This window comes from Ovis canadensis, chromosome 18 (genome assembly GCF_042477335.2).
Source record: "Ovis canadensis isolate MfBH-ARS-UI-01 breed Bighorn chromosome 18, ARS-UI_OviCan_v2, whole genome shotgun sequence".
Taxonomy (NCBI): Eukaryota; Metazoa; Chordata; class Mammalia; order Artiodactyla; family Bovidae; genus Ovis; species Ovis canadensis.
Genome location: NC_091262.1, coordinates 71,131,168 through 71,153,679, shown reverse-complemented (window position 1 = coordinate 71,153,679; position 22,512 = coordinate 71,131,168). Strand labels below are relative to the sequence as shown.

Sequence of the window (22,512 nt, the reverse complement as noted above, 5' to 3'; positions counted from 1 at the left end):
GTAGGTTGGATTTTCTCCTCCAGGGTAAGTTGTATGTTGTTGTTGTTCAGTTGCTAAGTCATTCTGACTCTTTGCGACTCTTTGTGACCCCATGGACTGTAGCATACCAGACATCCCTGTCCTTCATTGTCTCCCAGAGCTTGCTCAAAAGCATTCCATTAAGTTGGTGATGACATCCAATCATCTCATCTTCTGCTGCCCCCTTCTCCTTTTGCCTTCAGTCTTTCCCAGAATCAGGGTCTTCAGTGAGCCAGCTCTTTGCATCAGGTGGCCAAAGTACTGGAGCTTCTGCTTCAGCATCAGTCCTTCCAATGGATATTCAGGGTTGATTTCCTTTAGGATGGACTGGTTTGGTCCCTTGCAGTCCAAGGGACTCTCAAGAGCCTTCTTCAGCACCACAATGTGAAAGCATCAATTCTTCAATGCTCAGCTTTTTTCATGGTCTAACTTTTACATTTCTACTGGAAAAATCATAGCTTTGACTATACATAAGTGTTTCTAAATGAAGGCTAAACTATCCGGCCCTAGACTTTATTCCCTTATTGGGACTATCAAACTAACCAGGGTAGACCTAGTCCCACACTTTAACGAAACCCATACTTTTCCTTTGGAGTTTTGTTCTGCAGCAAGAGAAATGGTAGGTTTTAGCAAGCACAAAGTCTAGAGAAAGGGAAATGTCCTTATAATAAGAAAATAATCTTATTTTCCAACTGACAGCCATAAATACAAAGCCGTACATTGGGAAGGCAAAAAAATTCAGCTCTCGCACAATCCTTTTAAGTAGGTCAAGAAGGTTTTGTGTTATCTGAGGATAAGTGAATGGAAGACTTAAAAATCCCCTAGTGTGTTAGTGGTCAAGAATACTGAAACTGAAACTCAATTAAAGATTTAAGCAACTGCAGAAAAATAATCTCGGAAACACTTTGTCAAACTATTTCCAAAGCCAAGAATGTGTAAAAACTCAACGAAAGATTTAGAGCTGCCCCAACAAAAGCCAGGAGGACACGCAGAGACGGGAAGTCTGGCCATGCACGATGATGAGGCATGTGCCGTTTTCCACTTCAAGTATGTAACCTGGTTTTAATCTTTTTCCAGAAATGTTTCCAAATTAGAAGAGGAAAAAAAAAAAACCCTTTAAAAGATATTAATAAGTCTAAACTGTACTCTGACATCAGACTTGACTTTCTAGCTCAGACTGATAGGCTATGACATCTGAATAAGAACCAGGACATATAGATTTAATAACACATCTCTAACCCACCCTCCAAAATATCATATCTACTTTTAGATGACATGGAACTCTTTTTTATTCATGGTTGGGAAAAAAAGCCTGAACACACCTAACATGACCTTTAAAACTTCATTCTGATAAAAAATAAGAAAACATCCACAGCTAGTATACCAAAACCTTTGAAGAATTTATAGGACAATTAAAGTCATAGTATCAATATCATTAAGAATAGAACTGGTCAGGTGTTTGGTTAGGCACTGGCAGGCTACTGCAAAGGCAGTAACATTCTTGATAGGAAGCCCTATACCCGTGCCCAGCCCAGGATCTCCATACACTACTTATGTACAAAGAGAGGCCACCGGTACCTAGCGTGGACAAAATGAGAGTTCAGACATATACACAGGAAGGAAAGCCAAAACAGACATCATACAGGACTTCAGGCAAAGAGAATGTCCCTTTTTAAAGAATAATTTCATACCGTCTCTGCACTGGAGTATTTTAAAAATGCAATGATGTTAAACCAAATTTGATGGATGTCCCAAGCTAAACCAAGATATAGAATGGAGAAAAGGAAAAGGGGTGGAGGAAGACAATGGATGAGGGGCGGGACTAGGGGGAAGGGATAGCTAGGGAGTTGGGGATCGACATGTACGTACCACTATATTCAAAATGGATAACCAGTAAGGTCCTACTGCAGAGCGCAGGGAGTGCTTTGTGCTATGTGGCAGCCTGGATGGGAGGGGAGCTTGGGGGAGAATGGACATATGTATATGTTGGGAAGTGCCTTTGCTGTCCCCTGAAACTGTCACCACACTGTTGATTGGCCAAAAAAAAAAAAAAGTTTAAAAAGAAACTATTTGCTTTTTAAAAAGAAAAATAAAAGGAAGACAGCACGTGGGGTGGGGATAAGGAGGAAAGAGTGTATAAACCACCAATGCAATTCCAAGTGACAATGGCTCTGATTTCTGGCTCTACTCATGAATGCCCATCTGGAAAGGCCTTGTTTAATGGGGATGAAAAACTATTATTTTGAAAAAGAAAAATGCACAGTCAATTTTATTCACATATTTATAAAAAGATTTATACCAATCAGGTCTTTAACATGTAAAAAGTAAATCTACATTTGCAAAGTTAAATATATGAAAATACAAGGCAGACTGAATTATCAAAAAGAAAACATTTTATTTATATCACTAAATACAATTAGTTTCCCTGATTATAATCCATAATGAGTGTCACCTAAAATACAGAAAGCCTGTACAGAGGCGTCCAACCCCAGCATCTCTGTGTGTACATATATACACCGTGCCGCTGACCTCAGAAAAAGTAGAGCTGAGCTTGCTAAATTATTTTTGTTTCAGAAACTCTTACCATTTGAAGGAAATCAGAGGAAAATTTGGGTAGCAGAGTACTTGTATAATAACTTAAAAAGTTCAATACTTGTAGTGATAAAATAATGTTGCACACCCCTCTCAGGAATTTTAGGCAAGTGACCCTTCCGCAGATCCCCAGTCTGGAGAAAGGTTGATCACTGAATCAAGCAGGCTCAGTTCATTTGCCACGTGGTTGGTCATGGTGCATTTCTGGCGTGTAAGTCAACAGAACAATCATGACCCAGAGGTGAAGCAAAGCCTAAAGAAAGAAAAAACAACCTACGGATTAGCCAGTAAATCAACCCTCCCCAAAGGCCCACCGTGCAGTGCACGGAGTGCAGAAGCGTGTCTTGTGTGTCGCTGTATTCCTGCCCTTACTGTGTCTGCAACCCTGCAGGCACTCAGAACATGCTTACTGGAGAAACAAGGAAGAAACAAACGCACATTCAAGTGAGCAATAAGTGCAATGAAAGGTGATAGAGAGCTACGATACCGACAGCATTCTCAGCTGAGGAGCAAAGTCGTGAACACACTTATAACACGCACATGTACACACAACTAACCGATCGTGAGATTAAAATACAGGGCAGATGGCCTGATTGAAAGTGCTAGATATACATGACGTTGGTTAGAAAGGGTCTCTGTTATAACAGTTATGGCTGCTATTTTGAGAGGAAGTTTAGCCACGATCTGTGAAGAGGAGATGGGAATAAAGTGTCAGGTTTCAGAGGCTGACTCAGGGTCCAGCATAGGACCTGCTGACCGGTTTTCACTAACTCCCCCACAGTGGTGCTGACGTGAGGAGGTGCCATGACGAAGAGCCTTGCACTCCAGATGGGCAACATCGCATCTCCTGTTCCAGAGGGCACCTGTGATCTCCCCACCCAGATGTGGGCATCTTCTGAGTCCTTTCTGATGTTACTCAGTTTTTCTTCCTTTTGCTCTACTACCCGTGCCTCTCATATTAAGAACTTTTTATTTGAAGGAGTAACTCTTCCCTCTAGTGGACACAAGGGAATTTCTAGCTGTGCTTTGATTTCTTCTCAAGAAAACTGTCCGTCTTAATTCAGTTCAACTACTTTTAGACAACCCCACTCCGAACAATTAGCAGGCTCACAGAAGATAAGACATAGCAACCCAAACTATGGTAAGCATCTTATTAGAGATAAGAAATCTAAAAGAATATACACTAACTTTGAGATCTCTTTAGGAAATAAAGCAGAATTTACAGAAATAAGCTTTACTTCAAGATAAAAAATGAAGTCAATTGTTTTGCATTATATTTTTATCATTCGAGGGGCTTAGAAATAAAGGTTAACTATTAAACTGCACTACAGTTTTATTATAGGAAAAGCCTTTGAGCAATTTATTTTTTAGACATAATGAATTATTGACTTTACTTGCAAACTTTAAGAAAAAAAGTTGTCAGAGATGAATTCTATACGCTTTCAAAACTGATTGCTAAATATTTAGTTAAAAAGATGAGCAGCTGAAAAAAACAAGTTAAAAATCAAATGCAGCACTGTTTCCTCAAACAAGCTTACTTACCATATATATAATCACAAAAACTCGCGCGATGGGATATCTTCGGAGAAAAATTCCCAGACGGATGCTGAGCAAGGGGTGGGGGTGGAGAGAGAGGAGAGAGTTACACTCAAAACACGTTTCTGTGATAATGTCTCGTGTTTTCTGTCTTTAAAACTTTACTCATTTAAACTGCGTGGCCACCATAAGAGAAAGATTAATTTTGTTTTATAGTAGACTGTTAAATGATTACTTGTAATAAGCATATAAAATATCATAGTAGTGAACAAATACTTTTGTCGTTATTTGGCAATTGCTAAACTTTTACCACAAGCTACTTCTCTTAATTCTTTTTCGATATTAATATTCTAGATCTATTTATTTTTCATAAAACATTTTAAAATTATTTTAAAATTAATTATTTATCTGACTGTGCTGGGTCTTTGCTGCCTTGCGTGGGCTTTTTCTAGTTGTGGCGAGTGGGGGCTACCCTTTGTTGCATTGCCAGGGCTTCTCACTGCAGCGGCTTCTCTTGCTGCGGCGCACAGGCTGTAAGCACATGAGCTTCAGCAGTTGCACCACGTGGGCTCAGTACTTGTGGCGCAGGCTTAGCTGCTCTGCCGTATGTGGAATCTTTCTGGTCGAGCCCTTGTCCTCTGCGTTGGCAGATGGACTGCTATGCGCTGTGCAGCCAGGGAAGTGCTAGATCTATTTTGTTTATCCCTTCTCTTCAGCTACAGCTGCAGAAAGCAAACTTAGTCCCTTTAGCAATCATTTGTCTTTTAGGAACCTAAGGCAAGTGTGAACACATGAACAGGAAAAAAGAGTCTAGTTGAAATTAACCTCTATATAGCTAATCTGGGAGCTTTTGTATGGACAAGGCAATGGCACCCCACTCTAGTACTCTTGCCTGGAAAATCCCATGGATGGAGGAGTCTGGTAGGTTGCAGTCCATGGGGTCACTAAGAGTCGGACATGACTGAGCGACTGAGCGACTTCACTTTCACTTTTCACTTTTATGCATTGGAGAAGGAGATGGCAACCCACTCCAGTGTTCTTGCTTGGAGAACCCCAGGGACGGGGGAGCCTGATGGGCTGCCGTCTACGGGGTTGCACAGAGTCGGACACGACTGAAGCGACTTAGCAGCAGCAGTATACTTGTAAAAGGTTCAAAATTACAGAAACCCAGGTAAACACTTCAAGTAAGAGTGGGAAGCATTATGACATTCAGCCCTTACTGCTCATGTCTTTTTGCAACATTTTTTCCCTAAGACAAATACATGTACAAGTACACCTTTCTTCTAAGACCTTCTGCTTCTTTCATTATCCTTAGCACAATGCCTTGCATATATATTCTCTAAACATTAATATGTATGTTGAATTACTCAATAGTTGAAATAGATGCGCTCAATAATTTAGAGATAGTAACTATGGCATCCAAAACCCATAGCTTCAGGAATTCAAATTAGTAAATCATCCCCCTTATTTTTAACACCATAGCTCCATTCTGACACAAAAAGGTAAGAAAAGATTGCTCTATTGTGCAACAATTCATTTAAACTATGTTAATTACAAAAACTAAAAGGCCAGAGAGTTTAGCACGTTATTTAGACATGAACTTTCTCAAGGTGATACACATACACTGGCAAAACATTTTCTTTATAAGGTGGATGACTGCTAGTATAAAAAGGTTTTTTTATGAATATATATAACACATATATATATATAAATTATGCTATTTATATAGTATATATTAAAATCAGTACTATTCATTTGTATATATAGCATCTTTTACTCTTATCATATGATAAAGGAGAGAAAATGTTCAAATAGATGTATTCACAGGACAGAGGCTTTCTCAATGAAACTTAATGAATTTTAAAATAGAGTTTACTATAGAAAGGAGAGAAATGGCCAGGGTTAATCGCTTTCAATAAAATACAGGCACTGGCAGACCTGTTAAAGAAATTTCATGACAGGAGTAAGGTAATTATCACTTTAATCATCAGCTTGGGAATTCCCTGGCAGCTCAGTGGTTAGGACTCCATGCTTCCACCGTAGGAGGTGTGGGTTCCCTGAAATGGGAACTAATCCCATAAGCCAAGTGGTGTGGAAGTAAACTAAGTAAGTAGGTAAATAAATGAATAACTATATCAGCTCTGCTGGACAGGACTCACTATGAAGCCACTGGAAAATGTTATAAAAATACGGTCAGTTGCTCATTGATACTGGCACGGCTTACCTAAATTGGTCAATTGAACTAGCAGCTTTGCGGACTTTGCCATACATCCCTGCCAGATTAGTTTCTGTGTCATTAAACAGAACAGGAACGTTTCGCAGACGTGTGCCTGTTTAAATAAGAAAATAATTAATGTACAGACACCAAATCAATTTTCTAACAAAATTATAGTTGAATTATATCAGGTTTCCCTGGTGGTTCAGATGGCCAAGAATCTGCCTGCAATGCAGGAGACCCGAGTTCTGTCTCTGGTTGGGAAGATCCCCTGGACAAGGAAGTGGCAACCCAATCCAGTATTCTTGCCTGGGAAATCCCATGGACAGAGGAGCCTGGTGGGCTACAGTCCATGGGGTCACAAAGAGTCAGATATGATCGAGCAACTAATACTTTCCCTTTCATACATTATATTACATGTAGAAGAAGTTCTTAAGGCCAACTTTTAAGCGATATAACCGAAGATGAAAACATTTTTTTTTAAGTTAAAATATTTGAACTTCCATATCCACAAAAGTCAAAATTTAAAAACTAAGAAAATTATTTTCCTATGAAATGATCAAAAATTAGCATTTACCAAGTACTGGCAAGAGGTAGCACTAATGGGCACTTTCTTCCTGGGCCAGCAAAAATGAGGCTGCGCACTCTTGCTACAAAGCTGGTAACTCCCAAATCTGTATCTCCAGCCCGGGCCTCTCCCAACTCCAGACTCCTCCAAGTACACGTTCCATCTCCATGTGGATGTCTGGTGGACACCTCTACCTAGCACGCCCCAAACTATCATCCTGACTTCTTCCCTTGCTGCCAACCTTCTCTTCCTGCAGTTTTCCCGGCCTAAGCACATACTCCATCTTTCCAAACACTTTGACTCCTTCCTCTCAAACTCCACATCTCATCTGCCAGCAGTTCTATCTGCTTCCCTTCAGATAAATCCTGAACTCATGCCTACCAACCCCACTCTGGTCTGAGTCACCAACATCTCTCACATGGGTTACCACCACGGCCCCTCCCTGGTCTCCCTGCCTCAGTGCTTCGTTCTCTGCAGTCTATTCCTGGCACAGCAGCCGGAGACATCTTGTTAAAACAGACAGGCCAGCTCAGCCAACCCTCTCCAGACCCTTCTATGGCTTCCTATTTCATTCAGAGGGGAAGTCCTGACACAGCCCTCAACAGCCTCCTCCCGAGGTCTGCCCCGCTCACTCAGCCTACTCCCGCTGCCCTGCCCCCTGCTCTGGGCCAGTTATGCTGCTGCCTCAGGGCCTTTGCACCTGCTCTTCTTTCTGCCTGGAATATTTCTTTTGCATCACTTCATAGTCTACCACCTTACTTCCTTTGAGACTTCAATAAAATGCCACCTTTTCAATGAGGTCTTCCTTTACCGCCCTATTTGAGTTACTACCCCATCCTTACCTGGCACCTTGTCCATCTTTTTGGTTTAACTTTTGTCTTAGCATGCATCACCATCTCACATAACTTGTTTACTGTATGTCGCCTCCCCTGCAGTCCCCCATGACACCAGAATGCAAGATCTACAGGACAGAGATTTGGGCCTCTTTTGCTGACAACTGTATTTCTGCCACAGCACCTGATACTGAGTAGGCACTTTGACTGAAGTTTATACTAAAATCTTCAACATTCTTCTTGAATATGTATTTTGAGAATCTATACACTTCTCTACTTAAATTATAGAGCATGGATATACTCATGTGACTGACTATATATTAACTTTAATATTCACAGTTATGGTTTTTTAAAGCAACTTTTACTTTAAGGGTCCAGAAAGCCCCTCTCAGGTGAATTCTTTGTCCTTGACAGCCTGTGAAGTGTCCTTGGACCTTCTTCTCCAGGTTCCAAACGAGGGAGGGATATTAATCAGCCTGCTGTCCAGTTCCCTAACGATCACATCAAACAGCATATAGACCAAGAGTCACATCGGGAGAAAAGCAGGTGCTTTGCTGGATAAAACTTTTTTTTAAACAAAAATGTCTTTCTGTAACTTTTCAGATCATGTTTGAATTGGCAAGGTTGGAAATTAAAGCAATGAAATATTCCCTGGAGAGTCCCCACCCCATGCCCCCCTGTTTTTCACCTTCTCCACTGTCAACTCCAGCCATGTTAATAGAAGACCCATTACTACTGCTTCCAGCAGCAGAGTTGATCTGCTGCTCAAGGCGCTCCAGCTGGAAGACCAGAGAGTTCTTCTCTGTGCTGAGACTCTCCAGCATGGTCTGCTTCTGGATGAGAGTCTCAGTCAGCTGATGGAGTCGGTTTTCTAACTCGGACTGGCTGCTGTTGCTTAGGGTTTTATTGGTAAGCTGAAAGGCAAGGTGTTCATAAGATTACTGTAGCAAACGAGAGGCACAGAACGCAGAGACCACATTACCGCATTCCCGCAGGGAATCCATGGCACTCAGCGGTTCCTCAAAACTCTACATTCTTTCACCATCTAAAGAAGTGATTTTCTAACTGTTATTCAGGGGGTCAGGAAATCAGTTTGGCAGGTCACAGTCACCACTTACAAAAACAACAATAGAACAGAGTAGTACATAGAGGGCGTAGCACATAGGGTATTATTTTGTGAAACTTCTGTTTTGGTTTTATATGTATAAGTGCGTGTGAGTGGGAGGCACATGTTATTTTTTATGTTTTGCATTTTCAGCTAAAAAAAAAGTCAGTAACTTTAATGAAAGACCTATTAGTAAGAAGATTTATCATTGGATTTTTCTTAGGAAACCACAATTATAATACTGGCAATCAGCAAAACCACCAATGAGGTTAGAAGATATGAAACTCTAGAGTAATTAATCGCTCCTCGGGTGACTGGTTACAATATACTGGTATAAGAAGCAAGCTGAAGAATAGAGCAAATGCAGAGTCAAATGGTATTAGATGAAAATTCTGTATCAGGTTGTAGAATAACATGTCATGACTCCAAAAATAGGACTCAGGTGAAAATGTTGGGGGGGAAAGTCTTAATGTATCCTTAAAAAATATATATGTTTTACAATGATACCTTTTCCCAAGTTGTGAATACTGTTTCATACCTGATTCCTGAGTTTTTGAATTTCATCTTCTCGATCTTTAATCCTGCTTTGCAATGTGTTCTTTGTTCGATACAGATCTTCTTCTATGTAGTGGAATTCCTACACAGTGAGGCATAAATGAACAAAAGCTAAACCAGTGCTCCCCATGGCATCTCCAGTACCTGGAACAGTGCCCGACACAAAGTAAGCACTCCAGCAATATGCTGCCTATATGCTGAACAGACTTCAAGAGAGTCGATGAAACATTAACCCTTCAGCATGATGTAGCCATCTGTGTGTGATGGACTATCTAAGCACAGGTTTTTATTAGTCATATGTTTCCTTTTTTCTTGGGTAGATTATGTAGAGACAGAGCTGCTTGATCATATAAGTGAATGCCTAACATATTGGAAGAAAACCTGCCAAACTATTTTCTGAATGGTTTTCAAAATACCTGTACCATTTTGCATTCCCACAGGACGATGAGAGAGTTCCAGTTCTCCCACATCCTTTCCAACATTAGGTGCTGCTCTCTGTAAGAGTGGCTATTATGGGAGCGTGTAGTGCAATCTCACTGTGATTTCAATCTGCATTTCCCTGATGATTTTGAGCAGCTTTTCAGGGGCTTATTTTTATCAGGCAGAATCCTGCAACTGTTTTGTTCCATCACTGATGAAACAACGAGAGAGGGGAAAAAAAGAAATACCTCCAAATTCACTAACAACTGCACTAAACTAGTTTGTACAATGGACACAATCAGTAAGAGTCAGGTCAGAATTAAAGAGTAAAGCGATGATAGGGAAGAAAGAGTAAATCATTAACTAGGCACCTTCAGAAGCATTACTTAACTGCAGACAAAGCAAAGCAAAGGGAGCTGAATGAAGAAGCACACGGGATATGGACTCAACCTGCTCACTGCAGTTTTCTCAGGTTGAGAAAACTGAGGTAAGTGAGAAGAAAAAATGAGGATGGTATTTAGGTAGGGGAATTGCAATTTACAAGGTTTGCTGGTTTCTTTTAAGCTCTAGGCTAGCACAAAATTTAAGGCTGAAAGTACTAAAATTACTTTAAGGACTATTTGATCCCAAGCTTAAGTACTTCCCATCCAGAACATCTGATTACTAAATAAACAGCCTAGAGCTACATTCAGTTCCACTTTCCTCTACTTAACTCCCTTAGAAAAAAGTCTTAGAAAAGGGCACTAGGGGTGGAGTGGTAAAACCATGAAAGTTATCGCACTAACCATCAAGAACATCAAATTCTTGCCTTTTAATATAGACTTAAGTAAATTAAAATGCAATTTCTGGAAGGACCGCTAATCTTATAACTAAATTATCTAAGACAGGCTATGATGTACCCTACAGATTGTTACTCAGTGAATTTTTCTCTTACTACTCAGGAAACAATCGCTTTCATAATAAAAACATACACATCTTTAAGAACAGAACCAGTTTCAGAAATGATAAATCCTAATGAAAAAATTCTTAAAAAGAATATAAATAGGCAAAGCTGGAAATGTTATAAGTGATGTACTGAGAAATATACAAACAGCTTTCTCTTTCGTAAAATGAAAAGCATAGTGATTTCATTGTGAAGATGAAATAAGATAATGTATACTAAGTACCTATAATAATAATGTTACTCAGTAAATTATAAATATGAATATTAAATATAGATTCTTATTGTGAAAATGTGGCTATAAACATGTTTAGCTCTGCTAATACTGAAACTATCATCTAAGTTCATTAAAGTAATATAATTTGGCTTGGAGAGCAGACAACTGCTAATTGAATAATGAAATATAATTTTAAGCATGATTTGTAGAAATAGCTTGTGACAAGCATTTTTTTCTCAAACAGAAAGAGGAGTCTATAATGGCACTAATGTCGTATCTCCATTTCTAGTAAATAAAATTTACTATTGCTTCCAGAAAGTAAAAATGTGGTAAAATAAGAAAATCAACTGATGTCATTAAGTGTTCTAACATACATACTCTGACAAGAAGATACAATAAAATATAGACAGAGCAGTAGAAAGAATTTTGGACTCTGGGACAGGAATCCTGGATTCTGTTCTCTAATTAGCTGAATGATATTAGGCAAATCTCAAAGTCATTCTATGTCTCTAAGTTTCATCTGTTAAAACAAACAAACAATGAGGAGGGTGGGTTAGTAATAAGGTCGGAGGGACCTCTGAGCTCAAGCTCTAAGAATTTCAGTAAGCTGCTTTACTAGAAATCACCTCATATGACTGCTGGTGAACAGTCTTCCTTGGGAATCCTCAATCAAGAATCCGTACCTGCTTCTGTCGGTCCAATTCTGCCTCTAGTTCTTGTTTAGCTGCTCTCTGCCCAGCTATTTGGTCTTGCAGATCCTGTAATTGTTCTCTTGCTGATTCTGCTTCACTCACCTGCTGAGCCTCCATATCCTAAAAAGATGAACCTTACATGTGAAAGCAATAATGAACTGTTTGGCTCAATATTTACTGAGTGGTCATTATGTGCCGTAAACGGGGCTCAGCAGGCCCTGGAGGGATAAAGATGAATGAGACAGACACAGCCTAGAAGGAGCACATAAACTGACCCTTCATTATGTAACACGGCAAACGGCGGGAGAAATGAACATGACACTGCGGCAGAAACCGTCCGGTTTAATGCGCATGAGCAGACTGCGGCTCACTGGGAGATTTCCCTCTGTTCAAAAGCTAACAAGTTCAAGAGAAATAGAAATATAACATCAAGAAGGACTTCACTGCCTTAGTCCCCTAAAACTGTAGATTATAATTAGTTTTTGTATATGTGTGGGTATCAGAAATCAACTCACAGTAAAAATATAACTTTTTCCCTCATATCGTGAGATTACCATATTACTTTCTTTTTTTTCTTTTAGCTCTATTACTATTCTCTGTTTTCACATCTTCCCATATTTCTCTTTCTAACTTCTTTCTTTGGTGTCACTATTCTCACTTCTTCAAATTACAAAACCACCTTCTAGACTGTCTGCAAAATCCACCAGCGGCAAAGAACCCTGCTTTAGGTTTCTGTATTTTCCCCCTATGGGGTAAGCCTAAGTCCACTCATATAGTACTACATGAGACAAAAACTGGCTTCTCAATTTTGCTTTTTATCTTTTGGTACACTGTGAATATATGCTCATCTCCACAAACTCTGCACTTCACATATCATTTGGAAATAACTGATAGATTAATGATACTCCCAGATAATCAAGGTAAAATACTCTTTCACACAACTGTGTGGACGTAGCGGGAAACAGCAATAAGTTATTTTTCCTTACCATTTTCAGGGTTAGTAAAAAGTAGACTAATTTTTGTTATCAATTTGACTAAATCAGACGAATTCTCAAGAGGTGGGCAGTGTGGTTAAGGGTACAGAGTCTGGCATGAGACAGACCAGGGTTCTAATCCTGGCTCTGCCACCTTACGAGTCACAGCAAGCTACTTTCCTTCTCCACACCTAGATTTCTTCAGACTGTAGAATGAGAATCTGTCATCTCCTTCAAGGGGTTAAAAGAAGGAAGAAAGGAAAGGATATACGTCGAGTGCTCAGTGCGTGCTTGGCACTATAAGTGCTCAGCAAATGACAGCTACTACAATTACCAGCCATTCTTCCATTTTGCCAGACCCAATACTGTGGTCCTTATTATCAGTTTCATAAACTTCTTGAGAAAGGGTAGAGATGTGTCAGTGTCATCAGTGATGCTGGGGTAGGGATGAGATATTAAAACAAATCATATTTTCCACCTCACCAAAAAGACATGGAATATATGAAAAATATACATGAAAATATCCAAAAGTTTAGTGTTTATTCAATTTCAAATTCATGGCACTGAAGTCTTTGGAATTCAAAATTATTTATAGAAAAAAAATCCTACAGTTTAAAAGATAATAAGAAAAAAACTCAGAAATAACAGCAGCTACTATTTACTGAGCCTGTTATGTGTCAGGAACAACATGAGGCCCTTTACACATAGGTTCCCCATAGAACCTTGTTCTCATCTGCAATTTACAGAGGAGAAAACTACGGCTCAGTGAGAGGGGGCAGTGCTGCAACATAACAGATCTATTAGGAGCCAAAGCCTGGATACAGGATCTGCACCTAGATCGGACAGCCAAGCTTATACCCTAGGCAAGCCAGCCCATTCTTATCACTTCCACACTTTTCACTGTTGTTCATGTACATCCTAAAAAATCAATAATTTCCTAAGTTGATGCATGATAAACATTCTTGGCAGACAGTTTTTTTCTTTTTTAAACAAACAGAAGGCTCATTATCCCATACTTTTTCTTTCTCATCCTCAGAGGCCCCTCCTGTGTCAAAGACCCTTGTTTAAGATAAATAAGTGGCCCAATTTTACCTTTAGATTAAATATATTAATTACACATAAACAGTGAATTATAAGAAAACTATGAAAGATCACCCTAAGCCCATCCTAATATTAGAAAGCACCCTTGTTTTAGAAGTGAACCCAAATCTACTTTGTTTTTAACTACTAGGATGTTAGATCCATAAAATAAACATTCTGTCTGGTTCCCTGCGTAACTCTAAGCCTAGAAGATGCATGGCACACGGCAAATACTTGGTATTTGTTGAATGAATGAGTCAGGTGACCTATGTTTCTTATTCCTATAACTGTAAGTCGACCAATGGACAAGAAGCCTGCTGCTTTAGATTCACTTCTATCAGGTAACTAATATCCCCAGTTTCACACATTACTAATACCCTTCCCCCCAGATACAGAAGCTGTCACCTCTCAAACTACTAATACCTGGGGGTAAACAGCTGTCTGCGAAGCTGCACTGTGATGATTCTTACCTGTAACTCGGATCTCAGCTGATGTATCTGACCCATCAGTTTCTGTATTTCCTCCCTCTGTGTTTCCTTCTCATGCCGAAGTTCCTCTAGCTCCACGCTGTTAGCAGTACTGCTATCTAGGCCTTCAAAACCAGATCCTTCCTTTAAGCTATTAATCAGTTTTTCTTTAGACTGTCATAAATAAATAAATAAATAAATAAATAAATAAGCAAAGCAGAGATTAGCTTCTACACTGAATATCATCTACCACACACCAATTAAACCACGATGGGAATATTTCAATTTTATTCTCTATCAGAAAAAGTCCACAGAATGTTAAATCCATAGGGATAAAAATGAAACAGAGCTTTGCTGTGTAGTGTTCTTGGACTGTAGTCCCCAGGACCACGTCACTGTTGAAAACTTATTAACAAGAGTATTCTCAAACTTTCTCTTCATTCTTTCTTATGCTTTTTCCCCTCCCATTATATTCCACTCAACAAATATTCATGGAGCATCTACAGTGGGTTTCGAACTATGCTAAGTGTTCTGTGTGATAAAAATAATGTCTCTCACTCCAGATAGTACCCTTTGCTTAACAATAAAAGAGAAGTGGCAAATATCCAACAGAAGGCAGTAAACACAAGCTGCGAGAAGGCTGGATGGAGGAAGATTACTTGCGGAGTTCTGAGCAGGACAAACCACTTCTGGAGAAGAGAAGAGTTTACTCAAAAGACAGCTCTTCTACTGGTCCTGGAAAAAGGCTAAGATTTTAAAAGGTGTACAGAAAACAGGGGACAAAGCATAAAAACCCCAAAGCATGAGAGCCTGAAAGTATTCTGAGATGTGGTCAGAGAGCATGTTAGGACCAATTTTGGGGGGCCTTCAGATCACAGGCTAAAATGTTCGAATTTTATTTAGCAGTCTAAAACCAACTGCCAGGAAGTGGATAAGGAAGTGCTATGACCGGAGATGCGTTTGAGGAGGGGACATCTGGGAGTGGTTTAAGGCAGCAGTTCACAAACTATGGTTGATGGGCCAGGTCTGGCCTGTGACCTTTTTTTGTACAGCCCACTAAGCTAAGGATGGTTTTTATATTTTCAAAGGATTATAAAAAAGACAAGACAAAGAACATGTGACAGAAACCAGATTCAGCCCTCAAAATCTACAATATGTACTATTTCACCCTTTACAGAAAAAGTTTGTTGATCCCTAGTATAAGGATGAGTTGGAAGAAGAGACTTGAGGTGGGAAGACTAGTTGAAAAAGTGCTGTAATCTAAGGCCAGTAACAGCAAGGACCATTGGTTCCTTCACCTTAAATACTCTCTTCCATCAAAAATAGTTTCTCCTTTTTATGTGGTAGAATTACAGGTGATGTCTGCAAGCTTTTCTGCATTTTTCAAATTTTTTATAACAAACAGGATTAGATCTGTATCTCCATACCTCCATGTGGCTAATAAGCAGATCTCTTTACTGAGCTTCAGACCTGCATTTCTGATGGCCTTCTTGATACTGTCATCTCAATGCCACATCAGCTTTGCAAACTCACCATAATTTATCATACTCTTCAACCCTAACCTGCTGTTTTTCCTGTTTTCCCTTTGGTAGTACAGGGGAACACTCAAACCAGAAACCTGGAATCATCCTAGATGCCATCTTAGATGTCAGCTCTCCCCTCACCTCTTCACAGCTGCCACAGTTCTTACACCCAAATCTGATCAGGCTGCTCAAATTCTCTAACACCTCTCACCCCCTACCATCACCTACAGGATAAAATCAAAACTTCTCTGCTTGGTAGGCAAGGTTTTCCACAATCTGACATCGGCTGTCTTTGAGTCTTCCCTCCTGTCTCCTGATCTCTAATACTTGTTGCTCTAGCAACAGAGAACTAGGTGTAGCCCCTTAAACATACTGTGTTCCTTTGGGCCCCCTTTACTCTGGCGTAGGCTGTTCTATCTGAAATCTCTGCTCGATCACGAGTCCTCCTACTCGTCCTTCAAGTTTCTCTTCATACAGATCTCCAGTGATCCCTGACATCTCCAGGCAGTTGTTAAGGGCTTCTTGCTTCAAGCTCCCACAGTGCTGCATCAATAATTTCATTATATCAATTGCCTCAGTGTCGTCCCACTAAATCAAATGCTCCCTTAAGAAAGAGGACACATCTTTTGAGCTCAGTATCCTCAGCACCTATCAGAGTGCAAGTGAACAGTTAAGAGCTCAATTAAGAACCCTTTAAATAAATTAACAAATTACATTTATGAAAAGCAGAGATATTACTTTGCCAACAAAGGTCCGTCTAGTCAAGGCTATGGTTTTTCCAGTGGTCATGTATGGATGTGAGAGTTGGACTGTGAAGAAAGCTGAGTGCCAAAGAATTGATGCTTTTGAACTGTGGTGTTGGAGAAGACTCTTGAGAGTCCCTTGGACTGCAAGGAGATCCAACTAGTCCATCCTAAAGGAGATCAGTCCTGGGTGTTCATTGGAAGGACTGATGCTGAAGCTGAAGCTCCAATACTTTGGCCACCTCATGTGAAGAGTTGACTCACTGGAAAAGACTCTGATGCTGGGAAGGATTGGGGGCAGGAGGAGAAGGGGACGACAGAGGATGAGATGGCTGGATGGCATCACCAACTCGATGGACATGAGTTTTGAGTGAACTCCAGGAGTTGGTGATGGACAGGGAGGCCTGGCGTGCTGCGATTCATGGGGTCGCAAAGAGTCAGACACAACTGAGCGACTGAACTGAACACAGATAATTATATAGAAGAGTTTGAAGGAGACAGATATGATATTTCATAGAGGTAGAAAAAAAAAGCTGTTCCCAGCCAATAGCAAGCAGGGGCTAAAGTCAAAAGGACAATATGGTTTCAAGCTTCACTTTCTAGGAAGACAGCAATATTATTTACCAAAACAGGAGAATGAGGGGAAAGCTGATTTGGGGTTTGCAATACCATATCCCAAGTAGAGAAGCACAGCAGGCATTTAGAAACCAGGTAGGAAGTTAGAGTTGGAGCCATGCTGAAGTCACATCAAGTGATAGAAGCAAGAGTATACGACAAAGCAACATAAGGAAGAATAACAGCAAAGTAAGAAAGAATAGCAAAAGAGGACAAAAGAAGAGCGCCCAAGAGAAACAGCAGTAAAGAGAAGACAGAGCTGAGGCCGTACAAGTAAAATTACAAGGCGACTTTCAAGAAGATAGGAGGGTTCACAGGGTCAACACATTCTACCAAAATCAAAGTGGATGGAAACTAATAGGACAGAAAATATTTAGGTCATTAAAGACTTTGAGAAGACAATTTCAGAAATGAAGTGGGGACAGAAATTACATGAAGGAGTTAAAGTTAATAGTTCTAAAATGGAGGAGAGAGAACACTAATCCCGTCACTCAGTCGTGTCCAACTCTTTGTGACCCCATGGGCTATACAAATACAGTCCATGGAATTCTCCAGGCCAGAATACTGGAATGGGCAGCTGTTCCCTTCTTCAGGGGATCTTCCCAACCCAGGGACTGAATCCAGGTCTCCCACATTGCAGACAGATTCTATACCAGCTGAGCCACCATGGAAGCCCAAGAATACTGGAGTGGGGAGCCTATCCCTTTTCCAGTGGATCATCCCAACCCAGGAATTGAACTGGGGTCTCCTGCAATGTAGGCGGATTCTTTACCAGTTGAGCCAATAGGGAAGCCCTAATTCTGACAAGTTTGGCATTAAAAGGAAGGAGGACAGAGAAATGGACCAAAGTGATCAAAAGGGCCAAAAGCGATGTTTCTTCCACCATAGGTAGTAACTAGGGTTTCACGATCTGGTCTTTGTTCTTCTACTAAGTAACCACATGCTCTTGACCAAGCTGAGCCAGAAGAAGGCAGCAGAGACAAAGACACAGAGGAAGACACAGGACAGACTTGATGGAGAATGGGCTTAAATGAGGCGGAAGGAATCAAAGTACAGGCAGAAAAATTACCCAAGGGGGGTAAAAAATAAAAGGACATGTCTTCCCTCTGATATGAAAGGCAAAGGAAAGAGAAGTTGAAAACTACAGTCTTGAATTAATTAAAGGGAAGGTGGAAAGGTGGGAGAGGAGATCTGAGAGTGGGAGGAGGCCTAGGCCAATTGCTCTGAAAAATTCAAGAGAATCAACAAGGGAGAATCGAATAACTGTTAAAGACAAACACTGATGTTATCATGGTGATTAAGGTGACAGGTTGAAGACCTGAACTAGGTAGTGGAAGGATGAATATTTTTCTTAAAAGGACAAAAGTGGTGGGAGCAGGAAACATTTCATCTCTTTTATAATATTTCTAAGAAGAACAAGACACCTGAAGTAAGCCAATGCAGCCAAAAGGAACAAAGCACCCCACAGATCTATCTACAAAGCGCTTCAGGGAGCCTCTCCGTCAACTGGCCTGCCTGAACATTCACACACGTGCGTCTCAGGCTCACCTGGAGTATTCGAGTAGCTTTTTGCTTGTAGTCAGCTAATTCTTGCTTAGAGGAGTCCAAGTTGGACTTCAGCACTTTGACTTGCTGCTGTAGCTCATCCACTCTCTTCTTCTCATCTGAGTGTTTTCTTTCTGCCAGCGTAACTGCTTCTGCCAAATTCTGACGTTCCACTTCCATTTTATTAAGGCGTGCAGCAAACTCACTCTGTGGCAAATTTTTATATCATACTTATTATCATTTTGCTTTGAGAGAGTTTACAACCATCCATTTAGATATCTTATGGGATTTATTAGCTCAGCCCATGAAATAGGGAGGTAAAAAAAAATAAAGGTCTTCATTTGTTAGGAACTGAAGCACTGGAACTCTAAGCTGTGGTTCCCAAACATGGCAACGCATCAAAATCAGTGAGGAAGTCTGTTAAAAACACAGCCAAAAAAAAGAAACAGCCAACCAAGGCCTTCCCTGGGCTCAACTGAATAGAAATTTCCAAGACTGGGCTTAGAAATCTGTTTTTTAATCGGTTACCCTGGTGAATCTGATCACTTGAATACCAGGTCTGATCTGATACTAACTGATCAATGAATAACGGTCTACAGAAAACTAAAAAGTCTATTAGAAAACAAATGGAAGACACAGGTACACAGCTATATCTTCTCTAATATCATGGCTAACATTTTTCCTTTATTTCAAACTGTCTACTAAACTAGTCAATGTAATTTTTTTTTAGCATAAGAAACTTTAAAAGCACACTCTAAAGAACACAAGGTCTGTCCCTTACTAGCCTAAATTTAGTTCTGAGAATTATTTATATTTTATCCTTATTTTCAAAAGCTCTGTGTGTGTGTGTGTTAGGTGCTCAGTCATGTCCAGCTCTTTGTAACCCCATGGACTACAGCCTGCCAGGTTCCTCTGTCCATGGGATTCTCCAGGCAAAAATACTGGAGTGGGTTGCCATTTCCTTCTCCAGGGGATCTTTCCAACACAGGGATCAAACCTTGGTCTCCTGCATTGCAGGCAAATTCTTCACTGTCTGACTCAGAGCTGAAAAATCACTAAACTAGATGAAAAAATTCACTTAAGAGTATAATTCTAAATAAACATGATGTACAATTTTCTCTTACAATTATAGAATCAGATTAACTTGGAATCAGAAAAAGCTTAAATAAAAAGAATAAATGAGATGCCTCAAATTAGCTTTTAATCAAATACTGGTAATGCTTGTTGCACAATCAAATTAAATGAAAAGGTGTATGCATCTAATGAACACTAAGTGTTTTAAATTTTCAACATATAAAAGTAAATACATTTAGCAAGGATCAAGATAAATATTCAAATACTTAGTTTTTGTCACAGAAACAAAATTTTCTGAAATACACTGTAGAATTTTATTCTAGTACATGTGCTATGAATGGTATAAAGTGATTCCTCCTCATTCAAATAATAAAACAGCCATGGGACTTCCCTGGTGGTCCATCAGCTAAGACTCTCCACTCCCAATACAGGGGGCCCAGGTTCGATCCCCAGTCATGGAACTAGATCCCACACGCCACATCTAAAGATCTCACATGTCAAAACTCAGACCCAGTGCAGCCAAATAAATAAATAAATAAATAAAAATATTTAAAAAGAAAACAGAGCTCTGCTGTCCCCATCCTAACCTGCATCTGTTTGTAGCTCTCCTGTTCTCTCTTCAGAGTGGCATCCGTTTCATGCAGTCTCTCCTGAAGAGTTTGCAAAGCTTGATTCTGCAGGCTACTACCCTCACTGTGATCCTGTATTATTCTAAAGGAAAATACATCACTTGAAATAACTTATTTCCACAGTATACAAGCGAAAAGGCAGAATAATTTTTAGAGCATCAGCAAATTAGCACACACAAAAAGATGGTTTTGACTAAAACATCCTTTGAGAAGTCTTTTTCCCTTTTAATGGACTGTAATCTATATTTTTGGGCATCCAAATACAAGCACATGCCACATGTTATTGTATGTCAAAAGATTAATGACACTGCTCCTCAAATATTTTAAAATTCAGAATTTGCTAACAGTGCATCTCAAGATTCAAACACCATTTTTAATCACACACATTCCAGCATTAACCAAAAGCTACATTTTCCCCTCTTGCAAATTTCCAAAGTGAAAATTTCACAAGATGGTATGGTATGACTACCATGTTTATCATTATGTCCACTGATAAATATTCCAGCTCATTTTTTCATTATTAACAGAATTAGCTACCGTGATTTTTCACTCTGTAAGGCTTCCAGTGCTTCTGTGCGCGTATTCAGTAGCTGGTCAGCTTCCTGGAGTCTCACTTTCAATACAGCCAGCTGGGAATCCTTTGCAGCCACCGCTTCAGTCAGGTCATCGACTTGGGCTCGAAGTTCTCGAGTTATTCGATCAGTCTTTGAATGGTCAACATTCCACTTCTCGACTCTTGCTCTTGCTCTGTTTAATTCTATTTTAAAAACAAACAAACAAAGAAACGAAAAGAAAGAAGCAAATGTCTCCATATAAGTAAAACATGTCTTTCTCAGACACACAAAGATTTTCCTTTAAATCCCTTTAGTACCTATTGCCAAAATTAGGAGCTTACAAATATATTTGAATTTTTTGCTCCAAGAGGGATCTCCATTTTTCAAGGCCAATACTCATATCTTATATTATAGTTAGTTGGTTGGAAAGGGACATGAAGTTAGCTGCTTTTCTACAAATGTTTTTTTTCGTAAAGCATTTGGAAGCCAAACAGTAGACAGTAGAGAGCTCACAAGACTAAAACCGTCAGTGGGTTTTTGGAGTTCTGCTATAGATATGAAAGAATGCAAATCCAAATCAAGGGTGGACAATGTATACCCCAATAGGATCAAAAGAAACAAAACATCTGTAGACACTGGAAAGGAATCTGTTTCTTTCCATTACTGTGGCAAAAAAAAAAAAAAAAGTGCTTTGAATCTAGAAAACTGGTGGTGCAGAAAGAGCAATGCAATATAGATCTCCATACCCTATGCACCATCTGAAATTGTGAGCCTGACAGCAAAAAACCACTTTGTTTTAAATACAGAAGCAAACTGTACAGGGTCTCTGGGAAATAGTTCTACGCCTAAATTAGTCTGGGAAAGAGTGAAGCTTCTGAAGTCAGTTTAACAAGTCTTAATACATCTTCCTATTCACGGTTTCTAAAGGATGACCAAATAAACCAGTGTTCTGATTCAGGTGAGTAACATGTAGCATTTCCAAATCTGAGCTCTCTATTTCCATGAAAATACTATTCTACAAGTCTCATCCAGGATATTTCTAACAGTTTAAATGCAATCAAGTTTTTAGTATATTTTTTGAAATGCTACATTCCTAACCCTGGATAATTTAGAGACGGCTCTACCTTCTTGAGTTTCCTTGGACCTTTGAAGTAATGAGGCCATTTCTTGATTTAAATTCTGAACTTCATTCCTCAACAACTGGTTCTCCAGGCGAAGGTTAGACAGTTCATGCGATTTGCCATCATCATTAGGCACTGGGTTGGGATCAGTACAGGCAGCATTTGATAATACATTTTCCTTTGAAGAATCTTCATGGGCCTCATGGCCAGAATCTGAATCATGAGAGGCTGCTGTAAGAAAGCAAATACATCTTTGTAACATTGGAACACTCCTTACATATGCATTCATAGCTTACTGTGGTAGAACATCTTCTGGTTCAAGTTAACTGCTACACTAAAACCCCATAAAAAAATCAACTTAAATTCTTAAGAGACTCCCCTGTGATGAAATTTCATTCTCACACATAGAGTCTCTAGATTTCTAAGGACCCTCAATGGATGCAATGAATGAATAGCAATAAAGAACTGATAGAAGAATATAGTTCTGGGAAAGGGA

The 22,512-nt window shown here is 39.7% G+C and overlaps 1 protein-coding gene across 4 annotated transcripts in view; it reads right to left on the bottom strand.

Moving 5' to 3' along the window:
- Positions 1 to 2,393: 2,393 nt before the first annotated feature.
- Positions 2,394 to 22,512, bottom strand: part of GOLGA5 (golgin A5) — a 28,189-nt gene continuing 8,070 nt past the window's right edge. For 2 of the 4 annotated variants that reach the window (XM_069559706.1, XM_069559707.1), the window contains exons 3-13: positions 22,020 to 22,247; positions 20,879 to 21,098; positions 20,300 to 20,423; positions 18,642 to 18,845; positions 14,216 to 14,386; positions 11,683 to 11,811; positions 9,406 to 9,504; positions 8,451 to 8,676; positions 6,371 to 6,476; positions 4,153 to 4,216; positions 2,394 to 2,863 (exon numbers count right to left, since the gene is read on the bottom strand). In XM_069559706.1, the coding sequence (XP_069415807.1) occupies positions 2,783 to 2,863; positions 4,153 to 4,216; positions 6,371 to 6,476; positions 8,451 to 8,676; positions 9,406 to 9,504; positions 11,683 to 11,811; positions 14,216 to 14,386; positions 18,642 to 18,845; positions 20,300 to 20,423; positions 20,879 to 21,098; positions 22,020 to 22,247 (1,652 nt within the window). In that variant the 3' untranslated portion in view covers positions 2,394 to 2,782. The remainder of the gene's footprint in view (positions 2,864 to 4,152; positions 4,217 to 6,370; positions 6,477 to 8,450; positions 8,677 to 9,405; positions 9,505 to 11,682; positions 11,812 to 14,215; positions 14,387 to 18,641; positions 18,846 to 20,299; positions 20,424 to 20,878; positions 21,099 to 22,019; positions 22,248 to 22,512) is intronic. The other 2 variants (XM_069559709.1, XM_069559710.1) reach the window with 1 other exon arrangement.